Below are 24,402 nucleotides of genomic sequence, written 5' to 3' on the forward strand. Positions count from 1 at the left end.
ATTTTTGCAAACTCATTATAATAAAACAAAAAATACAGATTTTGGAGACATGCATTACATTCACTCACTCAGTCACTCACACACACACACACAACACACACACACACACACACACACACACACACACACAACACACACACACACACACGTATTATGTATAGGTCCTTGGCCCTAAAGAATACTTTTCCTTCACAGAACTTAGTTTTTGCTAAGTAGGTGTGAAATTCTAAAACGTATCCAATACTTACCAAGAACAAAATGCTCTGAGCAAACTCGGATATAAGAGAATGACTTGGCTGCTACATCAGCTCTGCTAATACAAGACAGCCACAGTTGTCACCGTTTGGTTGATAACTGCTCCGTTTTCTTGCAATGGTTCTTGATCACAGCTGGCAGTCGAAAGAAAGACACTTTACAACACCCACTTTCGTTTGAGCAACCGATAACATAGCAGTGCACCACAATTCATACCCCTTTCTGAAATGATTCCAGCTTAGTTACGGTTTGTTTACTTGAATTCACCAAACCAAAATGGCACACGCATTCTAAATCGGAAGGTTTGTCACATCAGTCGAAAACAGTCGATTATATACTGTTTTCGACCATGTGACTACATCTGGGGCACCTGGCCGTGTTGGATGGGTTCACTCTCCTGACGGGCTGTTCACTCTGATGCTTTTGCATGTAGACCAGAGTTACACAAACGTTCATATGACTGTGAAAAGTGACGCATGATGGCTAAAAAGGCTTTGGAAAGTTATCGGGACTCATTAGATGTTGTTTCAAGAAACCGTTACAACAAGAAGCGTGCTTTGATCGACAATATCAACCCATATGCCTTGGAGAAACACAAATGGAGCACACAACTTTGGGCGTCTGTAACCTATCCAGACATCGTCAACTATTGCCTCTTCTCGACAAGCGTTTATACCGTGGAACTCACGAAACAGCTAGCGGTGCAGTAACTCGTTTTTGCCATCTTATTACAATAAAGTAGAAAATACAGATTTTGGAGACATGCATTGCATTCACACACGAGTATTGTGCTTGGCTGCTAGTTTGGCTCTGCTAGGACGAGACAGCCACAGTTGTCAGCTCATTCAGAATGCTGCAGCTTGCGTTCTGACAAAAACAAAGCAGTGAGAGCATATAACACCAATCCTAAGGTCCTTGCACTGGCTTAGATTTTAAAGTTCTGCAACTGGTCTATAAATTACTAAATGATTTAGGTCCTGAATACATGAAAGAAATGCTTACGGAATACAAACCCAGTAGAGCTCTGAGATCGACTGACTCAGGTCAAACAGTGAAGCGCAGAGTCCAAAACAAACATGGTGAAGCAGCATTTAGCTACTATGCTGCACACAAGTGGAATAAGTTGCCAACAGAGGTGAGGTCAGCCCCAGGTGTGAATGTTTTTAAATCCAGTTTGAAAACTCTTCTTTTTTCCTCATGCTTTTTAGAATATATCCACTTTATGATCAGATTACTTGCACATTATGTGGTTGCAATTGTATTTTTTAATATTTTGTTTGTCGTTTTCTATTGTTTTTATGCAGTTTTAAATGTTTTAACTCTTTGTTTTCAAATCCCTTTAATCATGTACAGCACGAGTTACCTTGTGTATGAAATGCGCTACACAAATCTGCTTTGCTTAAAACGCCCGTTTAAGCCGCCCATAGCAGTGCGCTCCCATTCATACGCCTTTCTGAAATGATTCCTGCTGAGCTACGTGTGTTTACCATGGTTCATCAAACCCAGATGTTGCCCGTGTTCTAAATCGGAAGGTGTGACGTCAGTCGAAAACATTCTATAATGATGCCATGTACAAACAATGGTTGTCATAGGTCCGGTACACATGTAAAGAGAATCGGGATGTTTTATGCCAGTTACGATCCCTTCCAGACAAAGCACGTAAAAGCCTGACAATCTCCTGTTTTATAAAACGATTCTAATAAATTGCTCTTGGGTCTTATGTGTGTTGATAGTGGAATTGGACTAAACCGGTCGGGGCCGACAATCTTAGATGATAAACATATTCAATATTTACGACTAAAAATCCTTTACGTTGTGTGTGACCTTATGTCTCCCTAAGTCATCCCTAACACATTTGCAGTACAAACGTACAGAAACCTATGTATTTCGTGTTTTTTTTTTATTTTTTTAGCTACAGTGTTTGCTGGACTTCGTCATGAATACATATCGGAAATATACACTGAAAAACGTAAATCTGTATTTAGATTAATGTGATCATGAGGATGCTGAACGATCATTTGTATAATTCGAATGCACTGCATGACGAGCTAAAGCTAAGGTACTAGCAGTTGACCTCACCGACAGGCTTGTGTCCGATCATAGCGTGGAAAAGGCAGACCTCGACCTCGTGGCTCCACACAACGGACTCCTCGCCGTGTGCCAGGGCTGTGTCCGGCGGTTTTTCGTCGGACTGGTTCTGCGTCACATCGGCCTCCCCCATTGTCCAGACTTACACGAAGGGACAACACCGTGCTTCTGAGGTCGGATGTTTTGGCTTGCCGCGGTCGGAGGTATGACATTAATTTCCGGTTTAGTTCATCTTTCATTTATCAATTTTGAAAAATCCACTTCCGGTGGCAAACACGCGTTGTCGCCGGTGTGACGGTCTGATGCGCATGCGTGACGAACAGGGGAACTCTGGGTACGTTGCTGACGCTTACTGGGAAATGTCCCGGCGTTTTTCTACATAGAGGGAGCTAAAATACGTAACAACTTAACCTGAATCATAACCTAACCTTAAAACAAAAGTTGATTAAAAAAAACGATATACACATATATGTACGTTCGCTGTGTTAGTCTTTCTCAGACGTTAATAGCGAACATGAACATTTGGTGACAAGTTGTCGAACGGCTCATGTTGAAGCATGGATGGGGATGTTTCAGAATGGCCGAAAGTTTCTAAATATACGCGCATGCGCATTACTCACAAAGAGACCAGCAATGGGAGCGCTCAGACCGTCACACCTGAAACATTGGTGAAATTGCCATTTCCATACAGTCCTGGACTGCCTATACCATTGATCGGCCCTAACTACAGCGAAAATCAGAGTCGCTAGAGATGATGTTCTTCTCTTCGGATATGAAGAAGACGATGTCTCAACCGTTGTTTATGCATCAATGCGTGACAAATCGGACAAAGTAAAGGTAGGTGGTCGTCTGGCTGTGATCACTCTTATCTACTCTACCCATATTGAAATAGTGTAAAAAAAAAAAAAAAAAGGTCTGATGCTCGTTCATCGCCTCATAAACATAATACAGATGTAAAAGGAAATTTACACGCATTTTCTCTCTCCCACACACGCTTTATACAGAAGCCTACTGGTTATCTATGTAGTCTTCGTGTATCGCTCATAATAATGATATTATATGATACAGATTAATTTTTATTTTCAAATCTATCTAATGCAGACCTCATGGAAAATTGTACGCCGTTTATAATTTTTTTTCATTAAAAACTTGTCTCTACATATGTGATGTAAACATGTAGTATAAGTTGAAGACTATTTTACTTTTATTGTACTTTCATTATTTGCTTAAATATGACCTTTTACATTTAATCAACAGATAAGGTGTTGTCCATTTGCTATTGAGACAAGGATGTGTTGTGCAGCGCGGTGGATGTCCTTGATCTTTGTACGCAGAAAACCAGCTGAAAACCATCCTCCTCGCCCAGGCATTGCCGTGGAGATGAACGACAACAGATAAGGAGTGGAAAGTTACTATCCCGGTCCAGGACCAGACTGGGTTGGGGGCAGCCACTTTTACCATGGACCCATACATATAAAAACCTTGTGTTACCGGGCAGGTTTTGTCTTCTTCTTTGGGCTATCCGGCCAGAAGACAGACGTCTCGTGTGCGGCAGATACCTAGATAAGATCCGGACGTCCTTATTGCACATTCCTTTGTAATAAATCCATGTACTCGTGTAATCATTGGTCTTCCCCGATCCGTGAACACGTGTAGGGCCCAAACTCGCAAATACCTACAATGTATTGGTGACCTCGACTATAAGTCCAGGGTGGCAGACGGCCGTTTGCTGTCGACAGATGACATTTTTTGGAGACATATGAGAAACACCCTGGACAGTCTGGGTCGGAGCATGCTATGTTCTCCCGATCACTGGATTAAAGATTGTCCTACAGCTCCTTCACCTCAAGGTCCAATGCAAGGGTGTGGTGGCTGGTCCAACAACCGAGGGGGCCAAGGCAGAGGCAGAAATGACAGCTTTGGCGGCCCACCCTGGCAGCAGGATGGACAGCAGCAGGTTAGACAGTAGCACTAGGAGCGCCCGAGAAGCCAGAGGTCTGGTGATGCAGGTGGCATGATCACATCTCTGTTGCGGGCCGAAAAGTGAACACTCACGTTGACACGGGCAACACACTCTTCACTCAACATCTCGCTCTTGGACATAATATTGTCACAACACACTGTCCAATTGATGGGCTTCTCAGAGACTCAACAGGCCCTGCAATGGACTCAACCCCTACCGACAATCTTGGCTGGACAGACCTTCCACGATTTGTTTATAATGCCGACAGCTGACACCGTCTGCCACTCTGGACAATGGCTTATGACACTTGTGAGTGAACAAACTCCCAACTGTGGACATTTATTGGGCCCGACTTGAACCAGAAACACTGCTCAAACCTGGTCTCATACATCAATTTCTGTTATGGAAGCCCTAGTTACGCATTCTGAGGGCATAACCACATCCACATCAGTGCCAGTTGTTAGCACAACCCACCCGGAAATATTTATCACACAGAAGAGTTGTATTATAAACAAAGGCCTATCTGTTGAGTGGTTTTGGGTTTTGACAGGCATTCGCGCAGTAAACAGTAATTGGTTACTAATGGCAGAACAAGTGGCTAATAAAACCCTGAGTAACTGTGTTGTATGTATGGGACCTAGACCTTTGTTACGTGTTGTTTCCTCTTCTGTCAACTCCACCTGTGTTCTGGATCTTGTGAAAAATTATGTGGCGACTAAAAATTAATGCAAAATTTGGGATACTGCCCACCCGGTAACAACAGTCCTCTGGAACAAACCTGTGTTTAATCGTGCTGTGACGCGCCAAAACTTTGCCTGTATTTTCCTTAAAGGTAATTGTGCCGCAATTGGAAATATTGCTGATGATCAGTGTGCAGAGACCCAGGAAGCACCTTTCTTTCAACCAGTCAGCCGTGCTGATGTGTGGTGGTGGTGCGGAGGCGACTGTATCTTCGACCGCCTCCCGCTCAACAGTCTGAGCAGATGTGCATTAGTACGTTGGGGTTTACCCCAGTGGATGAGAGGGTAGCCTCCCTCCGCCTTCAGGTAGGGGAATGACTGTTGTTCACAGCACTTCAGAGTACCCACCCTTTTCGGAGTCCTTGGAGGGAGTGCTGGAGAACGCCCACTCCGGGGACTTCATCATTCTGCTGTGGGACTTCAATGCTCGTGTCGGGAATGACAGTGAGACCTGGAAGGGCGTGATTGGGAAGAACGCCCCCAAACCCCCCCGTCAGAACCCAAGTGGTGTTCTGTTACTGGACTGCTGTGCTTGTCACGAACACCATGTTGAGGCATAAAGGTGTCCACATGTGTACCTGGCTCCAGGACACCCTGGTTGCAGTTCAATGATCAACTTTGTGGTCGTGTCATCGGACTTGCGACCGCATGTCTTGGACACTCTTTTTAGTCTGTATTGATACATGTTAATATTTTGTGCACATTTGCATGTTACTAAAGTCCGTTTGTTTATATAATTTAACAATATGAATTATGCACAGAGTACTGAGGTGACAATTTGACAGACCGTGCCTTTCTGCATCAAGAACTATCCAAGTCGTGCATATTTATTGGTACATGTATTTCATTGTGTGTATATACATGTATATAAATTGAAATTTAATATTTATTGACAATTTCATGTTGCATATTGATAGTTTTTTCCTTTTTTTTTTAATTTACAGGTCTGAATTGGATACTTGATACAGAACCAACGGATGTTTAAACTCCTGTTGTCGTAGTTGAGGATCAACTGGTCAGTCTACACTAAGCAGATAATTGCTCTGATTGTGTCACTTAAAGTCATACAACAGACTGCAGAAGCTACTTCTGGATAGAGGACAAATCCCATGTGGTCAGTGATAAGAAGGCTCCGTTACCGCAGCTTCCAATGTTGGCGAAGTACTAAGCACAAAGAAGGCGGTAAATTGTCAACAACATATCCTAAAAGAATAACATGCTGTATGACAATCCACATTTTCTTGTTTATATCCCAATGACAGGTTGTCTGTGTCATATAAGGAGAAACGAATGTCACAGTACAATTTGGAAGCAGTCAGTGGCATGGAGGATCACCCATGAAGCTGATGCACTGCGACTCCACCAGGATCAACTGGGTGGAGCTGTATGTGAAACTGGTGAGTCACGTTGTTTCCATATTTTCTACAGACAACAATGAAAACATTATTTATTTGTGTGCATCAAAAATATCAAGTTCCCTTTAATCATTCAGGTATCTGGCTTCACGAGTTGGGGTACTTGGCGTGTCTCCAGATGGCATTGTCCTCTGCCCCCCATCAAGAGGAAAGATATTCTGGCAACCAGAGACCCAGGACCTGGTGCTTCAATTTATCGAGGGCAAATGTCCATATTCAGAGGCACAGATGAAAATAATGTATGTGGCAAAGACTTAAAACCTTCTTTCTTGGCGAGTAGTTAAACTGTTATAAATATGCTATTTTATGCTACTTTAGCATTGACATTTGTTGTTATTCTGGTGTAATTTCAGAAGTACAAAATGAGAACTTCATCCTCAAGAAAAGTGATGCATACTATCATCAAATACAGGGTCAGATGTACCTAACAGGAATAAGATACTGTGACCTTGTGGTATGGAACACCGGAAGACTTTGCCATCATCAAGATACCCGGAGATAGATCTTGGGTCCCAAACCTGGGTATTCTAGTGGAATTTTATTTTTCAAAATTTTTACCTTCAATTACAAAATAAAGATTTTCATTAGTTGGATCCGATCAGATACTATGGATTTGTCATGTACGCTGCCAGTGCCGTCTGTCAGGATTGACTTTGTCAGACCATAAAGATATTATTTTTACAGCCACAGTTGTTTCAGAGCGGGGAGGATACTTTCGGAAATCCTGCCCACAGGCTCTTGCAGGAACTTCGCCACAGATCAATTCAAGTCAAAACTAGCAGGGATTTGAACAGTTTTTTCCCCTCTGGCAATTAGGTCATGAAATTTTTGATTGGCAAACCTTTTTTCTGCCTTCTGCCATTGTTGGGACACACACTCACATACTGCTGGTCCAATCAGTATTAGTAAAATATATTGTAGACTATCGCACGATTCGTCACTTTAAATTGCTCCCTTTGCATAATTGTCATTGCACTGGTCTATAACAGGAACCGCAAATGGGTAAAGGCACTCTGTACAAGCTTAACACAATGTGGGACGTTGACACACTCTTATCTCCTACCTGTTCTAAATGAAGAAGACTTTACATCTTGCACATCTGTGACTCTTATCAGGAATAGTTCCTATAAACAGAAATGTCTCTTGTTCCTGTTAGTTTGTACAGGGTGCCTTACCCGTTCGCGGTTTCCTTTGCTGACCAGTCCAATGACAATTGTGCAAAGGGAGCAGTTTAAAGTGATGAATCGTGCGATCGTCTACAAAATACATTACTAATACTGATTGGACCAGCAGGATGTGAGTGCGTGTCCCAACAATGGCACAACGATGGAAGGAGCTGGAAGAGCTGGTGGCCAGCATGTGGAGGGTCCAAAAGGTTCATGCCTGCTGTGGACCTAGTTCGCGTTGCATGCAAGTCTTCAATAGTGGGTAGAGCAAATAAGTATACGAACACCTGTCTATCAGCTAGAATTCTGACCCTCAAAGACCTGTTAGTCCGCCTTTAAAAGTCCACCTCCACTCCATGTACAATCCTGAATCAGATGCACCTATGTGAGGTCGTTATCTGCATAAAGACACCTGTCCACCCCATACAATCAGTAAGACTCAAATTTGTAACATGGCTAAGACCAAAGAGCTCTCCAAAGACACCAGAGAAAAAATTGTACAACTCCACATGGCTGGAAAAGGCTGTGGAGAAATTGCCAAGGAGAAGGAAAAAGGATCTCATCCCAGACCTGGAGAGGCCACGCCACCCTTTTTCGACTGAGGACCATTGTCTCGGATTTTGAGGTGCTGATTCTCATGCCAGCCGCTTCACACTCTGCTGCGAATCTCTCCAGTGAGAGCTGAAGATCACAACTTGATGAAGCCAAAAGAACCACATCATCTCCAAAGAGCAAAGATGTGATGCTGAGGCTACCAAACCGGACACCCTCTCCGCCTCAGCTGCGCCTAGAAATTCTGTCCATAAAAGTTATGAACAAAATCGGTGACAAAGGACAGCCCTGGCGGAGTCCAACTCTCACTGGAAACAAGTCTGACTTATTGCTGGCTATGCGGACCAAACTCTGACAGAGGTCATTCAGGGACCGAACAGCTCATATCGGGGGATTTGGTACGCCATACTCCCGAAGAACCCCCCACAGGACTCCCTGCGGGACACGGTCGAATGGCTTCTCCAAGTCCACAAAACACATGTAGACTGGTTGGACTCCCATGCACCCTAAGGATCCTGCCGAAGGTGTAGAGCTGGTCCACTATTCCACGGCCAAGATGAAAACCACATTGCTCCTCCTGAATCCAAGACTCGACTTCCCGACGGACCCTCCTCTCCAGTACCCTGAGTAGACCTTAACAGGGAGGCTGAGGAGTGTGATCCCTCTATAGTTGGAACACACCCTCTGGTCACCCTTCTTGAAAAGGGGGACCACCACCCCAGTCTGCCAATCTCGAGGCACTGTCCCCGATGTCCACCCGATGTTGCAGAGGCGTGTCAACCAGGACAGCCCCACAACATCCAGAGCCTTTAGGAACTCCGGGCGAATCCCATGCCCTGCCACCATGGAGCATTTTAACCACCTTGGTGACCTCAACCCCGGAGATAGAAGAACCCGCCTCAGAGAACCCAGATTCAGCTTTCTTGCGGGAAGGCATGTTGGTGGAATTGAGGAGGTCTTCGAAGTATTCTCCCCACCAACTCACAACATCCCGAGTTGAGGTCAGCAGCGCCCCGTCCCCACTATTATCAGTGTTGATGGTGCACTGCTTCGCCCTCCTGAAACGCCGGACGGTGGACCAGAATTTCCTCAAAGGAGTCCTGAAGTCGTTCTCCATGGCCTCACCGAACTCCTCCCACGCCCGGGTTTTTGCCTCAGCAACCATTGAAGCCGCATTCCGCTTGGCCAGCCGATACCTATCAGCTGCCTCGGGAGTCCCACAGACCAGAAATGTCCGATGGAACTCCCTCTTCAGCTTGACAGCATCCCTCACTGTTGGTGTCCACCAACGTGTTCATGGGTTGCCGCCATGACTGGCACCGACCACCTTACGGCCACAACAGCAATGGAGGCGCGGAACATTGTCCACTCGGATTCAATGTCCCCCGCCTCCTCTGGGACGTGAGCAAAGTTCTTTCGGAGGTGGGAGTTAAAACTCCTTCTGGCAGGGGAATCTGCCAGCCGTTCCCAGCAGACCCTCACAATACGTTTGGGCCTGCCATGTTGGACTGGTATCTTCCCCCACCATTGGACCCAACTCACAACCAGGTGGTGATCAGTTGACAGCTCCGCCCCTTTCTTCGCCCGAGTGTCCAAGACATGCGATCGCAAATCCGATGACACAACCACAAAGTCGATCATTGAAATGCGACTTAAGGTGTCCAGGTACCAAGTGCACATGTGAAGACTCTTATGCTTGAACATTGTTTGTTATGGACAATCCGTGATGAGCACAGAAGTCCAGTCACAGAACACTACTTGAGTTCTCATCAGGGGGGGCCGTTCTTCCCAACGCACCCTTCCAGGTCTCACTGTCATTACCCACGTGGGCATTGAAGTCCCCCAGCAGAATGATGGAGTTGCGAGAGGGGGCGCTCTCCAGCACTCCCTCTAAGAACTCCAAAAAGGGTGGGTACTCTGCACTGCTGTTTGGTGCATAAGTACAAACAACAGTCAGGACCCGTCCCCCTAACTGCAGGCGGAAGGAGGCTACCCTCTCATCCACTGGGTAAACCCCAACGCACAGGCCCCGAGCCGGGGGGCAATAAGTATACCCACACCTGCTCGGCGTCCCTCCCTGTGGGCAACTCCAAAGTGGAACAGAGTCCAACCCCTCTCAAGAGCAGTGGTGTCAGAGCCCAAGTTGTGCATGGAGGCGAGTCCGACTTTATTTAGTCGGAACTTCTCGACCTCATGCACCAACTCGGTCTCCTTCACTGCCAAAGAGGTGATGTTCCATGTCCCTAGAGCTAGTTTCTGTAGCAGGGGATCAGATCGCCAAGGTCCCTGCCTTTGGCCACCACCCAGCTCACATTGGACCAGACCCCTATGGCCCCTCTCACAGGTGGTGAGCCCATGGGAAAGGGGACCCTTGTTACCCTTTCGGGCTGTGCCCGGCCGAGCCCCATGGTTGCCGACCCAGCCACCAGGCGCTCGCCTTTGAGCCCCACCTCCAGGCCTGGCTCCAGAGGGGGGGCAAGGGAAACCAAGATCCAATTTTTGTAGTCATCATAGGGGGGTTTTGGAGTCGTACTTTGTCTGGTCCCTCACCTAGGACCTGTTTGCCATGGGTGACCCTACCAGGGGGATGAAGCACTGGACAACTTAGCTCCTTGGGTCATCGGGACACACAAACCCCTCCACCACGATAAGGTGACGTCTTGAGGAGGGGAAGTCAAAAAAGATTTCTCTTATATCTGTCCTTGAGTTATATACACAATAATCTCCTGGCTCTTGAACGAGATCTGAAACTCCAACATACTCATCATCATGAATATCATTGTCATTGTCCATCATCATCAACTTACACAGTCCCTGGGGGTTATTTAATACAGTTGTGATTGAACGTTCCATCAAAATGCAAAGACGGGGTATGCAGCAGCATCCACAGAGCACGAGCAGGGCTGAAAATACTGCCAGACACAAGCACTGACCATAGCAGATCTTTGAACTTCACCAAGTGGGGCAAGAGATCATCCCACATGGATGTGTCAACTCCGGAGTGTTCTTTCATCTTCGCATAGAGTCCTCAAGCCCTCAGGTGAGTTAGCCATCAGGAGCCATGTTATTTGGAATGAAGATGCAGCATTGTTCCCCAAACATCTCACACACATCCCCGTTTCAGCCAAAAACATGTCTAGTGCATTTCAATTCTGAAATGGCATGAGAGATATAGCAGCCAGTTGCTCGTGCACTTCTTCGGTGTGATTATATATTCGTAGTACATTATATTGGACAGCAATTGATCGGCATTTTTATTTGGAGTGCCTGGAAACAATTCAGCTATTATTGGAAGATTTTCAAATCCCGTGGCTCCTGGATCTGCCAATTTATGCTCATCAGGTTCCTAACTCCTATTGCATCGATGTAAGTATGGTCTGTTCTCCAATTGATCTTCGCTGTGTGGTCAGCTGAGAATCAAATGGCTGTATCTGCGTAAACTGTCACAAGTTTATTTTCAGCACTAAAACTGGTAGTAGCAATGTAACAATATCGCATGTACTTTAGAATGTGGATGTACCTTGTCTCTGAGTTGTCTCCACACCACTGCTACAAATCTGCTCTAGCGGTTTGTAGAAAGATGTGATATTTTGAGTGACTCAATAATAGGTACTCTTTATTGGCCTATGTTCCTACCATTATTACATGTAAAAAAGCATGAAAAAATTGTTACGTGCCACTAAATTATTAAACATAGGTTTTGGTTTAGGCGTGTTACAATTTGTTAGTGGAAAAATGACTTCCTATTTAGTCCCCGACGATAGACGACTTACTACCTTAAATTACTCCAACAGGTTGCTTTCTTTGCCGGGTTGAGATGATAATCCTCTAAATTCCAATTCCCTCTTTGTAACCAGACTACACGTCTTCGGCGGTGAGAGTGATGTCAGGCACTACACTGGTTTTACAATGGAACAGGTGGCTCTAACTAAATCTCTGCTATCTTGACTGCTGTCAGAGTTGTAGAAGTTGATAGCGTCCCTCCCACTAAGGATTATATAAATGTTTTGGGATGTCTCACTGATAAGTTTGACAATTTGTAGGATGGAGATCACATTTTGTCAAAAAGCAACTTATTACTGCACAGAGTGATGATGCTGAGTTGCAGAAGTTGGCAAGGAATTTTTTTTTAGTTTTTTTTTTAGGAGGAAGCTGGTAAGGATCCAGTTTATTACTTCCAAGATGGTGTTTTGATGAGGAAGTATCGAGCTTGTGGACCTACGTCATCAAATCACGGAACTGGCTGGAAGTGTCGGTCAAACAAACCATTCCTCAATGCTAAGTTGGTTGGTTACGACATGAAAATATGTCTTATAGCACGACGCCCAGAGTTTTGTCCGATACCGTTAAACATTTAGAAGGTGATAATAAATGAAGGTACGTGGAAAAATGACACTTGGCATAGAAGACCCATATTTAATGCCAAAGTCAATGTTTTCGCTGACAAGTAATTGGACTATTAACCAGCTTCCGCTTGTCTTGGACAACTGGATCTACACATGTATCTGGTGAGTAAGTCATCGAGATATACACGGGAGAGTTTGAAAGCGTCGAAAAGTCTGGACGCATACAAATACTTCGTTGCTGGATCTGTTCTCAATCAAGAATAAATCCCACATACTGATGGAGCCACTCAGATTTTTTCAATACAAATACCAATATTTAAATAAATGACTTGCATTCATTAAATTTGATTGGAAAAAAAAAAGACTGAGTCGGTTCCTCGTACATGGTAGCGCATTGCGGCCACACGAACTTCGGTAAACCTCTTCGTGACAGACGTTTTTTTTTAAATATGCATTAGACTCATTTGAGAACAAGAACAAGAAAATAAACCGCTGGGATAGGCTTCAGCCCCCGTACACGGAAGGATGTTGCGGCCACACGAACTTCGGTAAACCTTTGTGTGACCAACGGTTTATTTTCTTTTTGTAAATACGCACTGGACTCATTTAAGAACAGTGCATATTAGAAAAGGTTTACTGAAGATCATGTACTTTCATTGGCTCATCCAAGTCCCCTGGCAGGTCATTTGGGGTAGAAAAAAAACAGAAAATTTTAGCACATTTTTCTCACCTGATCTTCAGGAAAGGTTGCTGAATCTTGTAAGACCTGTCATGCATGCCAAATTGTTGGTAAACAAAATCAGAAAATTCTTCCTGCTCCTTTAAAACAAAGACCGGCTTTTGAGGAAACTTTCAGTCGAGTTATCATTGATTATGTTGGTCCACACCCAAAAAACAGATCTAGCGATCAGTATCTGCTCACGTGTGCTTCCACCAGATTTCTGAAGGTTATTCCTATCTGTCGGATTGTTGCTCCTGTGATTATCAAGGCTTTGATCAAGTTTTTCCACCTTAGCTGGGTTGCCAAAAGTTGTCCAGTCTGATCATGGCTCAAATTTTATGTCCAAGGTGTTTCAAAAAGCAATGTATCAGATGGGCATAGAACAAGTTAAGTCTGGTACTTGTCATACGGAGTCGCAGGGAGTGTTAGAAAGATGAAACATTGTTTGTTATGTTTCATCAAACTTTTAAAAATATGATAAAAACTCATTGCTTTGAGACAGAAAGTTTTGGATAAGGGTGTGCATTTGTTGTTGTTTGCTGTCAGGGAATCGGTTCAGGAAAGTTTATGATTCAGTCCCTTTGAGCTCATTTTTGGTCACTAAAGCATCTGAAAGAGCAATGGCTCCATCACAATCCTGAGATTGATCTTTTGGACTATGTTTCTACTTTTCGAAACAGGCTTTCAGGCTTGTGAGCTGGCCAGGCAAAACTTAAAAACTTCTCAAGCCAAAAAGAAACAAAATTATGACAAAAAGTTAAATGAATGAAGTTTTATTCCTGGTGACAAAGTGTTCTTCTTAATTCCCATTCCTGGTCAACCACCCAGAGCAAGATCTCAGGGTTCATTTCTGATGAACAAAAAAGTTAGCGACACAGACTATATCGTCCTGACTCCTGGCCGTTGTAGTCACAAAAGGTTTTGTCATGTGAACATGATTAAAAAATATGACTGAGTACAACCCAAACAGGTCTGTTGTGTTGCTTTACTCTCCCCAGTTACCGATTGTACTGTTGATGATGATGTAGATGTCAGAGGCAATGTTGATGATGTTGAAGGTGACGTTTGATGAGTTGAGTGATTATGCTTCACCAAAGTTGTGCAATTCTGATGTGTTAGTTCACCTCGATGAGAAATTGACACATTGGTCTGCTGAACAGAAAGCCAAAATGCCACATTTGATTTTTGAGTTCACTTATCTATTTCCTGACTAAACAAGAGGCATATGAAGACATGTACACCAGGTTGGACACGAAAGAAGGAGAAAAGGATCTCTACAGGTTGGCCAGACAGAGGGATAGAGATGGGAAGGATGTGCAGCAGGTAAGGGTGATTAAGGATAGAGATGGAAATGTGTTGACTGGTGCCGGTAGTGTACTAAATAGATGGAAAGAATACTTTGAGAAGTTGATGAATGAAGAAAATGAGAGAGAAGGAAGAGTTGAAGAGGCAAGAGTGAAGGACCAGGAAGTGGAAATGATTACTAAGGGGGAAGTCAGAAAGGCACTACAAAGGATGAAAAATGGAAAGGCAGTTGGTCCTGATGACATACCGGTAGAGGTATGGAAGCAATTTGGAGAGATGGCTGTGGAGTTTTTGACCAACTTATTCAACAGAATACTAGCGGGCGAAAAGATGCCTGAAGAATGGAGGAAAAGTGTTCTAGTTCCCATTTTTAAGAACAAAGGGGATGTTCAGAGCTGTGGGAACTATAGAGGAATAAAGTTGATGAGCCACACAATGAAGTTATGGGAAAGAGTAGTGGAGGCTAGACTCAGGACAGAAGTAAGTATCTGCGAGCAACAGTATGGTTTCATGCCTAGAAAGAGTACCACAGATGCATTATTTGCCTTGAGGATGCTCGTGGAAAAGTACAGAGAAGGTCAGAAGGAGCTACATTGTGTCTTTGTGGATCTAGAGAAAGCCTATGACAGAGTACCAAGAGAGGAACTGTGGTACTGCATGCGTAAGTCTGGTGTGGCAGATAAGTATGTTAAAATAGTACAGGACATGTATGATGGTAGCAGAACAATGGTGAGGTGTGCCTTAGGTGTGACAGAGGAATTGAAGGTGGAGGTGGGACTGCATCAGGGATCAGCTCTGAGCCCCTTCCTGTTTGCAGTGGTAATGGATAGGCTGACAGATGAGGTTAGACTGGAATCCCCTTGGACCATGATGTTCGCAGATGATATTGTCATATGCAGTGAAAGCAGGGAGCATGCAGAGGAACAATTGGAAAGATGGAGACATGCACTGGAAAGGAGAGGAATGAAGATTAGCCGAAGTAAAACAGAATATATGTGCGTGAATGAGAAAAGTAGAGGGGGAAGAGTGAGGCTACAGGGAGAAGAGATAGCGAGGGTGGACGACTTCAAATACTTGGGGTCAACAATACAGAGCAATGGAGAGTGTGGTCAGGAAGTGAAGAAACGGGTCCAAGCAGGTTGGAACAGCTGGCGAAAGGTGTCTGGTGTGTTATGTGACAGAAGAGTGTCTGCTAGGATGAAGGGCAAAGTTTACAAAACAGTGGTGAGGCCGGCCATGATGTACGGATTAGAGACGGTGGCACTGAAGAAACAACAGGAAGCTGAACTGGAGGTGGCAGAAATGAAGATGTTGAGGTTCTCGCTCGGAGTGACCAGGTTGGATAGGATTAGAAATGAGCTCATTCGAGGGACAGCCAAAGCTGGATGTTTTGGAGACAAGATTCGAGAGAGCAGACTTCGATGGTTTGGACATGTTCAGAGGCGAGAGAGTGAGTATATTGGTAGAAGGATGCTGAGGATGGCGCTCCCAGGCAAAAGAGCGAGAGGAAGACCAAAGAGAAGGTTTATGGATGTGGTGAGGGAAGACATGAGGGCAGTTGGGGTTAGAGAGGAAGATGCAGGAGATAGGCTAAGATGGCAAAAGATGACACGCTGTGGCGACCCCTAACGGGACAAGCCGAAAGGAAAAGAAGAAGACTTATCTATTTCCTGATGTGCTTGGCTGCACAGATATGGTTATTCATGATACAGTTGTCAGGGATGCTGTCCCTGTGAAACAACACCCATATCAAATGAATCCTGCAAAAAGTCAAACGGATTACACGATTTACATGTAAAATGCGTTTCTACTTACGAATTATTCAAGTTATGAAACAACTTGCGGAACGGATGAAGAAGAAACCAAACCATTGGAGTCATTTAGGGGAGTAAGTCGGCTATCATCGAGAACTCAATGGAAAGACATTTTTCCACAAACAAATAGTAACAGGGCTAAGCCACTGTAGTTGTACTACTTGTAGCAATTCTAAAAGTAATCGTGTAAGTCACTGGTTTACCAGTAGATGGCACCATTACCCTGTTTTCCTAGTACTGTTCAAACGTGCTGTGGAGAATGCTTTTGGCTGTCTGTATCAATAGTGACTTCCTTTCCTTCATAAGAAAGCATGCTTTAGTGACAGCCTTTAGTTTGGCTGCAGATACAGAATAATTGGATGGTAGTTTCTGAGCTTTTTAACACTTCAGTTGCTCCAACTACTGCAGAGCCTTATCATGTAGTGCCATCTGGTGTGTTTTTAGATGACCCATCTACAAAGAATACAGTCCCTTCTTGTAAAGGGGTTTCTTTGAAATCATGCCTGCATTTTGTCAATTTTTTTAGCCAATTTTTGGAAATTATGTGGTTCACCATCTTCCTCTGTCAGCATCAGCGTAGCTGGGTTCAAGGTCGTGCACCTTTCAACTGTTAGATGTGGTTGTGATAAGAGTGTCATGTTAAACGTATTGTTGGTGACAAAAATGTCATCTTTGTCTGCAGTAATAGTATGGAGACTGCACGTGGAACTCCAAGGGTTAATAGGTGACATAGGACCATACTGCCACTTGTTTTTACAGCTAGTGATGCTGCTCTGACACAGTGTGGTATTGCAGCTGCCACATTGTCTAATTTTGAGGAATAAAAAGCTATTGGTTCCAGCTTATTCCCAGGCTCGTGTCAATATCAAAGTCAGATCATTATTTTTGCAATCTACATTGTGAATGTTGGAGCAGAAAACCATGTGGTGGAAGCTGAGAAAGAAAAATGCTGTGCAGCCTTCCGGAAAGAGTCTGTCTTGATGGACAGGAGGAGTTCCCGGAAGACTGGACTACGACAGCCAAGGTGATCAGAGAGACATGCAGGAGAGTACTTGGTGTGTCTTCTGGTAGGAAAGGGGAGAAGGAGACCTGGTGGTGGAACCCAAAAATACAGGAAGTCATACAAGGAAAGAGATTACCGAAGATGAAGTGGGACAAGGCAAAGGCTTAACAAGAGGCATTTGACGACACGTACACCAGGTTGGACACGAAAGGAGGAGAAATGGATCTCTGCAGGTTGGCCAGACAGAGGGATAGAAATGGGAAGGATGTGCAGCAGGTAAAGGTGATTAAGGATCGTGATGGAAATGTGTTGACTGGTGCCAGTCGTGTGCTGAATATATGGAAAGAATACCTTGAGAAGTTGATGAATGAAGAAAATGTCAGAGAAGGAAGAGTAGAAGAAGCAAGCGAGAAGGACCAGGAAGTGGCAATGATTAGCAAGGGGGATGTTTGAAAAACATGACATAGGATGAAAAATGGAAAGGCAGTTGGTCCTGATGACATACCGGTGGAGGTATGGAAGCAATTGGAGAGGGTGCTGTGGAGTTTTTGACCAACTAATTCAACAAAATAATAGCAGGCGAGAAGATGCCTGAAGAATGGAGGAAAAGTGTGCGAGTTGTCATTTTTAAGAACAAAGGGGACTTGCAGAGCCATGGCAACTTCCGAGGGAAAAAGTTGAAGAACCACACAATGAAGTTATGGGAAAGAGTCGAGGAGAGTAGACTCAGGTCAGACGTAAGTATCAAGAAAGAGTACCACAGATGCATTATTTGCCTTGAGGATGCTAATTGAAAAGTACAGAGAAGGTCAGAAGGAGCGACATTGTGTCTTTGTGGATCTAGAGAAAGCCTATGACAGAGTACCAAGACAGGAACTGTGGTACTGCACGCTGAAGTCTGGTGTGGCGGAGAAATGTCAGAATAGTACAAGACATGTATGAGGGCAGCATAACAGGGGTGAGGTGTGCCATTGGTGTAACAGAAAATAACAGATGTATGATAATTGTATTCACAATTATTCCTACAGATACTTTCTGTGTGTGTGTGAGTGTGTGTGTGTGTGTGTGTGTGTGTGGTGGTGGTGGTGCTGGGGCTTCTGAGCTTGTCAGACCGTGTCCAGGTTCAGTGGCTGTTCCATGTTCGCGTTTGGTCCCTGAAGCAACACCGAACATTTCAGGTGCCAGAACTGGCTGTATGGTAGGCACTGATCCAGGTTTTCACATTTAAAACCCATCTCAGACATGAGTCAACCAGTAAAAGAGTCTGGGGTGAAATTTTTCACTAGCTAGGACAGACTGCTGACTACGTTTGGAAAAATTAGCTCTCGTTTGCACAAATCTGACAGTTTTTGGATGCTGGGGTCCTTGGGGAAATAATGTTAACTGTGACCAGAATAATTTGAATTGCGCCAAAACTGAACCACACACTTCAACATTGTTACGGATTGATCTTACAATCACTGAGAAATTCTCGAAACAAATGAGTTTTTCTTCGGCGTCAACAAGCAATGCTGCAAGCAAAAGGTAGTTATAAAACAACAGGTCTCCTTGTTGTGAAATCAGAGGTAAGCCACATGAAAGGGGGCGTTTGTCAGGTACTGGAAACTAGGTCAAAATTTGCAGACTTTAATTAAAAAATACTTTTATATATTTATATTTAGATATTTTTCAGTAGAAACATTGAATAAGGTATACATTTTATGGTACAGTTGAAGATATATTTTCGTCTAGATAACTCACACACGAAAATTACAGTGAGTGCATGTCCACTGTGAGAGAGATAATCCAAAAAAGAAAAATCCAGAAATCACAATGTATGATTTTTTTTTAATGATTTATGTGTGTGATACAGCTGCAAATGAATACTTGAACACCTGAGAAAACCAATGTTAATATTTGGTACAGTAGCCTTTGTTTGAAATTACAGAGGTCAAACGTGTCCTGTCCACCAGGTTTGCACACACTGCAGGAGGGATTTTGGCTCACTCCTCCACACAGATCTTCTCTAGATCAGACAGGTTTCTGGGCTGTCGATGAGAAACACGCAGTTTCAGCTCCCTCCAAAGATTTTCTATTGGGTTTTGGTCTGGAGACTGGCGAGGCCATGCCAGAACCTTGATATGCATCTTACGGACACACTCCTTGGTTTTCCTGGCTGTGTGCTTCGGGTCATTGTCATGGTGAAAGACCCAGCCACGACCTATCTTCAATGCTCTCACTGACCGAAAGAGGTTGTTCACCAAAATCTCACAATACATGGCCGCGGTCATCCTCTCCTTAATACAGTGCAGTTGTCCTGTCCCATGTGCAGAAAAACACCCCCAAAGCATGATGCTACTACCCCCATGCTTTACAGTAGGGATGGTGTTTTTGGGATAGAACTCATCATTCGTTTTCCTCCAAACATAGTTAGTGGAATTATGACCAAAAAGTTTCATTTTGGTCTCATCTGACCACAAACTTTCTCCCATGACTCCTCTGTATCATCCAAATTGTCGTTGGCAAACTTAAGACGGGCCTCGACCAGCGCTGGTTTAAGCAGTGCCATGCGTGATTTCAAACCATGACGTCTTAGTGTATTACCAACAGTCACCTTGGAAACGGTGGTCCCAGCTCTTTTCAGGTCATTCACAAAGTCCTGTTGTGTAGTCCTGGGGTGATTCATCACCTTTCTAAGGATCATTGAGACCCCACAAGGTGATATCTTGCATGGGGCTCCACTCCGATTGAGATTGACCGTCATGTTTAGCTACTTCCATTCCATTCTAATGATTGCTCCGACAGTGGACCTTTTTTCACCAAGCTGCTTGGCAATTTCTCCGTAGCCTTTTCCAGATGTGTAGAATTCTACAATTTTGTCTCTGGTGTCTTTGGACAGCTCTTCAGTCTTGGCCATGTTATAAATTTGAGTCTTACTGATTGTACGGGGTGGACGGGTGTCTTTATGCACCTAACAACCTCACACAGGTGCACCTGATTCAGGATAATACATGGAGTGTATGTGGACTTTTAAAGGAGGACTAACAGGTCTTTGAGGGTCAGAATTCTAGCTGATAGGCAGGTGTTCAAATACTTATTTGCAGCTGTATCACACAAATAAATCATTAAAATATCATACATTCTGATTTCTGGATTTTTCTCTTTAGATTATCTCTCACAGTGGACATGCACCTACGATGAAAATTTCAGACCCCTTGAAGATTTCTAAGAGGGAGAACTTGCAATATAGCAGGGTGTTCAAATACTTATTTCTTCACTGTATATATATATATATATATATATATATATATATATATCATAGACAAGGTCAACAAGTTAAAAAAAAATTAAATGTTGATTGAACACTTTTCCAGTTTGCATCAGTTCATCTTGGCTCGGAGAAGAGAAGCTGGTGGCTGTTCTGGACATTGACAAATGGCTATTGCTTTGCTTAGGTGAGTTTTAAATTGCACTTAAGGATTTTTGCGCCAAATTGCATTGACTGACATTATTTTTCCTGAAATGTTCCGCACACCATGTGATGATATCCTTTATATATTGATTTTTGATGCAGTGGCGCCTGAGGGGTTCGAATGTCAAGGGTTTTCATTGTCGGTTTTCAGTCTTGCCACTTACATGGAGTGATTTCTCCATATTCCCTGAACCGTTTGATATTATGAACCGTAGCTGATTCTTCTTTTTTTTTCCTTTCGGCTTGTCCCATTAGGGGTCGCCACAGCGTGTCATCTTTTGCCATCTTAGCCTATCTCTTGCATCTTCCTCTCTAACCCCAACTGCCCTCATGTCTTCCCTCACCACATCCATAAACCTTCTCTTTGGTCTTCCTCTCGCCCTTTTGCCTGGCAGCTCCATCCTCAGCACCCTACCACCATTACACTCACTCTCTCGCTTCTGAACATGTCCAAACCATCGAAGTCTGCTCTCTCGAACCTTGTCAGCAAAACATCCAACTTTGGCTGTCCCTCTAATGAGCTCATTTCTAATCCTATCCAACCTGGTCACTCCGAGCGAGAACCTCAACATCTTCATTTCTGTCACCTCCAGTTCTGCTTCCTGTTGTTTCTTCAGTGCCACCGTCTCTAATCCGTACATCATGGCCGGCCTCACCCATTTCTTCACTTCCTTACCACACTCACCATTGCTCTGGATTGTTGAGCCTAAATATTTGAAGTCGTCCACCCTCGCTATCTCTTCTCCCTGTAGCCTCACTCTTCCCCCTCCACTTTTCTCATTCACGCACATATATTCTGTTTTACTTCGGCTAATCTTCATTCCTCTCCTTTCCAGTGCATGTCTCCATCTTTCTAATTGTTCCTCTGCATGCTCCCTGCTTTCTCTGCAAAACACATTATCATCTGTGAACATTATGGTCCAAGGGGATTCCAGTCTAACCTCATCTGTCAGACTATCCATTACCACTGCAAACAGGAAGGGGGTCAGAGCTGATCCCTGATGTAGTCCCACCTCCACCTTAAATTCCTCTGTCACACCTAAGGCGCACCTCACCATTGTTCTGCTGCCATCACACATGTCCTGTACTATTTTAACATACTTCTCTGCCACACCAGACTTACGCATGCAGTACCACAGTTCCTCTCTTGGTACTCTGTCATAGGCTTTCTCTAGATCCACAAAGACACAATGTAGCTCCTTCTGACGTTCTCTGTACTTTTCCACTAGCATCCTCAAGGCAAATAATGCATCTGTGGTACTCTTTCTAGGCATGAAACCATACTGTTGCTCGCAGATACTTACTTCTGTCCTGAGTCTAGCCTCCACTACTCTTTCCCATAACTTCATTGTGTGGCTCATCACCTTTATTCCTCTATAGTTCCCACAGCTCTGAACATCCCCTTTGTTCTTAAAAATGGGAACTAGAACACTTTTCCTCCATTCTTCAGGCATCTTTTCGCCTGCTAGTATTCTGTTGAATAAGTTGGTCAAAAACTCCACAGCCATCTCTCCAAATTGCTTCCATACCTCTACCGATATGTCATCAGGACCAACTGCCTTTCCATTTTTCATCCTTTGGAGTGCCTTTCTGACTTCCCCCTTAGTAATCATTGCCACTTCCTGGTCCTTCACACTTGCCTCTTCCAACTCTTCCTTCTGTCTCATTTTCTTCATTCATCAACTTCTCAAAGTATTCTTTCCATCTATTTAGCACACTACTGCCACCAGTCAACACATTTTCATCTCTATCTAAATATAATCCACCTGCGTGCTTCTACCTCCGCTCATGTAGGTCACTATAGCTTCCTCCTTCGTCTGGAAATAAGTGTTCACTACAGCCATCTCCATCCTTTTTGCAAAGTCCACCACCATCTGTCCCTCAAAGTTCCTTTCCTGGATGCCGTACTTACCCATCACTTCTTCATCGCCCCTGTTTCCTTTACCAATATGTCCATTACAATCTGCACCAATCACAACTCTCTCGCTGTCTGGGATGCTCAGAACTACTTCATCTAGTTCCTTCCAGAATTTCTCTTTCAACTCTAGGTCACATCCTACCTGTGGGGCATAGCCGCTAACCACATTATACATAACACCCTTAATTTCAAATATTAAGTCTCATCACTCGATCTGATACTCTTTTCACCCTGCTCCTAAACTTCTAGCCTTACTACCTTTCCACGTGCTCTCTTGGATGCACAGAATATCAACCTTTCTCCTAATCATCATGTCAACCAACTCCTGAGCTTATCCTGTCGTAGCTGATTAAATCTCTAAATTCCTTGGAAGTGTACGCTGAGGAACCATCCATCCATCTCCTATCGCTTTCCTGGGTAGGGTCGCAGGGGCAATCCCAAGGGATACAGAGACTTCCCTTTCCCCAGCCACTTTTTCCAGCTCTTCTGAAGGGATTCTGAGGCATTCCCAGGCTAGCCAAGACACAGTCTTCCCAGCGTGTCCTGGGTCATCCCCGGTGTCTCTTTCCCGTGGAACATGCCTGGAACACCTCACCAGGGAGGCATCAGGCTGGCAGCCAGATCAGCCCATTCCAGCCACTTCATACCTGGCTCCGAACCACTCCAGAGTGTTGAAGATCACGGCTTGATGAAGCCAACAGAACCACATCATCTGCAAAAAGAAGAGATGGGATGCTGAGGTCAAGAAAGCGGACCCCCTCTATGCTTAAAATAAAAATTATGAACAAAAAACAAAAGTTATGAACAAAATTGGTGACAAAGGGCAGCCTTGGTGGAGTCCAAATCTCACCGGAAACAAGTCCGACTTACTTCCGGTAATGGGGACCAAACTCTGACGGCGGTCGGACAGAGACCAAAAAGCCCATATCAGGGGGCTTGGTACCCAGAACTCCTGAAGAACATCCAACAGGACATGGTCGAACACCTTCTCCAAGTCCACAAAACAAATAGTCTGGTGGGGCAAACTCCTATGCACCCTCGAGGACCCTACTGAGGGTGTAGATCTGGTCCACTGTTCCACGGCCAGGAAAACAACCACATTGCTCCTCCGGAATCTGAGAGTCGACTTCTCGATGGACCCTCCTCTCCAGCACCCCTAATAGACCTTACCAGGTAGGCTGAGTATGATCCCCCCATAGTTGGAACACACCAACCCGTCGGCCTTCTTAAAAAGGGGGATCACCGCCCTCGTCCGCCAATCCAGAGGCACTATCCCCGATGTCCACATGATCCTGCAGAGCTGTGTAAACCATGACAGACCTACAACATCCAGAGCCTTTAGGAACTCCAGGCGAATCTCATCCACCCCGGGGATCTGGCACCAAAGAGTTTTTTTAACCACTTCAGTAACCTCAACACCTGAGATAGAAGAGCCTGCCTCAGAGAACCCCGACTCTGCTTCCTCATGGGAAGGCGCGACGGTGGAATGGAGGAGGTCTTCGAAGTATTCTCCCCACTCACTCACAACTTCCTGAGCTGAAGTCAGTAGTGCTCCATCCCTACTATACACAGCATTGGCGGTGCGCTGCTTCCTCCTCCTAAAACACTGGACCAGAATTTCCTCGAAACAGTCTTGAAGTTGTTCTCAATGACGTCACCAAACTC

The 24,402-nt window shown here is 44.5% G+C and overlaps 2 protein-coding genes and 1 long non-coding RNA gene across 6 annotated transcripts in view; 1 reads left to right on the forward strand and 2 right to left on the reverse strand.

Moving 5' to 3' along the window:
- The window catches only part of mrgbp (MRG/MORF4L binding protein), a 37,306-nt gene extending 34,782 nt beyond the window's left edge, over positions 1-2,524 (reverse strand). The window contains exon 1 of the mRNA XM_061806601.1: positions 2,335-2,524. Within this exon, the coding sequence (XP_061662585.1) occupies positions 2,335-2,476 (142 nt within the window). The 5' untranslated portion in view covers positions 2,477-2,524. The remainder of the gene's footprint in view (positions 1-2,334) is intronic.
- Positions 2,525-3,039: 515 nt separating this feature from the next.
- LOC133493325 (uncharacterized) lies at positions 3,040-21,974 on the forward strand. Of its 4 annotated transcripts, XR_009792939.1 has the most exons (8): positions 3,040-3,180; positions 3,601-4,615; positions 5,139-5,879; positions 5,991-6,228; positions 6,309-6,443; positions 6,539-6,700; positions 6,815-6,983; positions 20,722-21,974. It is a non-coding gene; the product is annotated as an uncharacterized LOC133493325 (long non-coding RNA). The 4 variants fall into 4 exon arrangements; XR_009792933.1 differs by having other exon boundaries at positions 3,601-5,879; positions 20,722-21,972; XR_009792940.1 differs by having other exon boundaries at positions 3,051-3,180; positions 3,678-5,879; positions 20,722-21,972.
- Positions 21,975-22,359: 385 nt separating this feature from the next.
- Positions 22,360-24,402, reverse strand: part of hm13 (histocompatibility (minor) 13) — a 78,973-nt gene continuing 76,930 nt past the window's right edge. Inside the window, exon 11 of the mRNA XM_061806578.1 lies at positions 22,360-23,449. Within this exon, the coding sequence (XP_061662562.1) occupies positions 23,446-23,449 (4 nt within the window). The 3' untranslated portion in view covers positions 22,360-23,445. The remainder of the gene's footprint in view (positions 23,450-24,402) is intronic.

This window comes from Syngnathoides biaculeatus, chromosome 2, assembly GCF_019802595.1.
Source record: "Syngnathoides biaculeatus isolate LvHL_M chromosome 2, ASM1980259v1, whole genome shotgun sequence".
NCBI lineage: Eukaryota > Metazoa > Chordata > Actinopteri > Syngnathiformes > Syngnathidae > Syngnathoides > Syngnathoides biaculeatus.